Below are 1,619 nucleotides of genomic sequence, written 5' to 3' on the forward strand. Positions count from 1 at the left end.
TCGGAGGAGTCACCGCGGCGCTTCGGTGTCCCCCTTGTCCCGGTGTCCCGATCCCGGCGCCGATGGGGACGGGAGACAGGACAAACATGGAGGGCAGGGGGGCGGGGAGCCACGGCGGTGGCATAGAGGCAGGAGGACACCCGTGGAGGTGGGACATGCGTGGCAGATGGAGAAGCCGGGCAAGGGGACATCCCTAGATAGGGGGACACTCCGGGAACGGGGATACCCCGGGAAGGGGGACATCCTGGGAAAGGGCATAACCCCGGAAGAGGGACACCCTGGGAAAGGGGACATCTCGGCAAAGGTGACATCGCGGGAAAGGGGACAAGAGGGACCACGGGGACTCGTATCCCGCTCCTGGGAGGGCAGAGATAGAGTGGAGGAAGCAGCCTCGGGGTAGATGGGGGTCCCCGGGACTGGGGCCCTGGGGACACGGAGGGGACACGGGGGGACATGGGCACTCGTATCCTAGTCTTGGGAGCACAGGGATAGGGGCTGCGTGGAGTTAGGGGCAGACCAGGAGAGACCAGGGCAGGAGTGGGTCCCCAGGACTGGAGTCAGGGTGACACGCAGGGGACACAGAGGGACACCAGGGGACACCACGACGCCTGGCAGAGCTCGGGGATGTCCCCGCCCCGGGGCCTTGGGGACACCGTCGGGAGCAGCACCGGGCGGTTGCCGGGAGGCTGTTGCCACCTCGGGGACACCCCGAAGGCCGGGCTCCCGCTGGGGACACGGAGGAGGGTGACACGGTTGTGCCACGGCTCGGGCAGGGTGGCAGTGACAAGGATGGGGTTCTGCCTGTCCCCTCCCTGTCCCCCGCCTATCCCCCTGCCCACAGTGGCTGTGCCATGCCGTGCCATGCTCTCCCATGCCATGCTGTGCCCTGCCATGCCATTCCCTGTGTGCCACGCCAAGACATGCCATTCTCCTGTGCCGTGCCATGCCATTCCCTGTATTCCCTTCCCTGTGCACCACGCCGTGCCGTGCCACTGCCCGCATGCCATTCCCTGCCATTCCCTGTGCGCCATTCCAGCCGTGCGGGTGCGGTCGGGAATAGCTCCCGGGGCCTGCCCCGGCCCTGACATTTCTGCTCCGCGGTGTCAGTTTTACACCCGGCCCTGGGTGACCTCGGGCTGGCCCGGTCCCTGTCCCCGGTCACTCGTCCCCTACCCCCATCCCTGTCCCCGTCCCGTGTCCCAGTCTCGCTCCCTGTCCCCGTCCCCCCGCGGTGCCATCCCGGCTCCGCAGCCACGGGCCCCCCGCTGTCCCCTTTTCCTGTCACCCCTCCCGGTCCCCCCGGTCCCTCCGGTGCCCCCGGTCCCGCCCCGCCCCGCCCCACCCGGGGCCGCCCCGCCCGGGCAGGAGGCGCCGCCGCCACCACCGGGACCGGAGCGGGCAGAGCCACCGCCGGGGTGTGACAGCACCGGGACAGACAGACAGGCCCCGACAGACCCCGACAGTGCACGGACCGGAGAGGGCAGAGCCACCGCCGGGGTGTGACAGCACCGGGACAGACAAACAGGCCCCGACAGACCCCGACAGTGCACGGACCGGAGAGGGCAGAGCCACCGCCGGGGTGTGACAGCACCGGGACAGACAAACAGGCCCCGACAGAC

At 69.7% G+C, this 1,619-nt stretch overlaps 1 protein-coding gene across 1 annotated transcript in view; it reads right to left on the bottom strand.

Annotated features, from left to right (window-relative positions):
• Positions 1-863, bottom strand: part of PPP1CA (protein phosphatase 1 catalytic subunit alpha) — a 4,784-nt gene extending 3,921 nt beyond the window's left edge. The window contains exon 1 of the mRNA XM_017839916.1: positions 581-863. Within this exon, the coding sequence (XP_017695405.1) occupies positions 581-863 (283 nt within the window). The remainder of the gene's footprint in view (positions 1-580) is intronic.
• Positions 864-1,619: the final 756 nt, after the last annotated feature.

The sequence above is a fragment of the Lepidothrix coronata genome, unplaced genomic scaffold, assembly GCF_001604755.1.
Source record: "Lepidothrix coronata isolate B3197 unplaced genomic scaffold, Lepidothrix_coronata-1.0 Scaffold572, whole genome shotgun sequence".
NCBI lineage: Eukaryota > Metazoa > Chordata > Aves > Passeriformes > Pipridae > Lepidothrix > Lepidothrix coronata.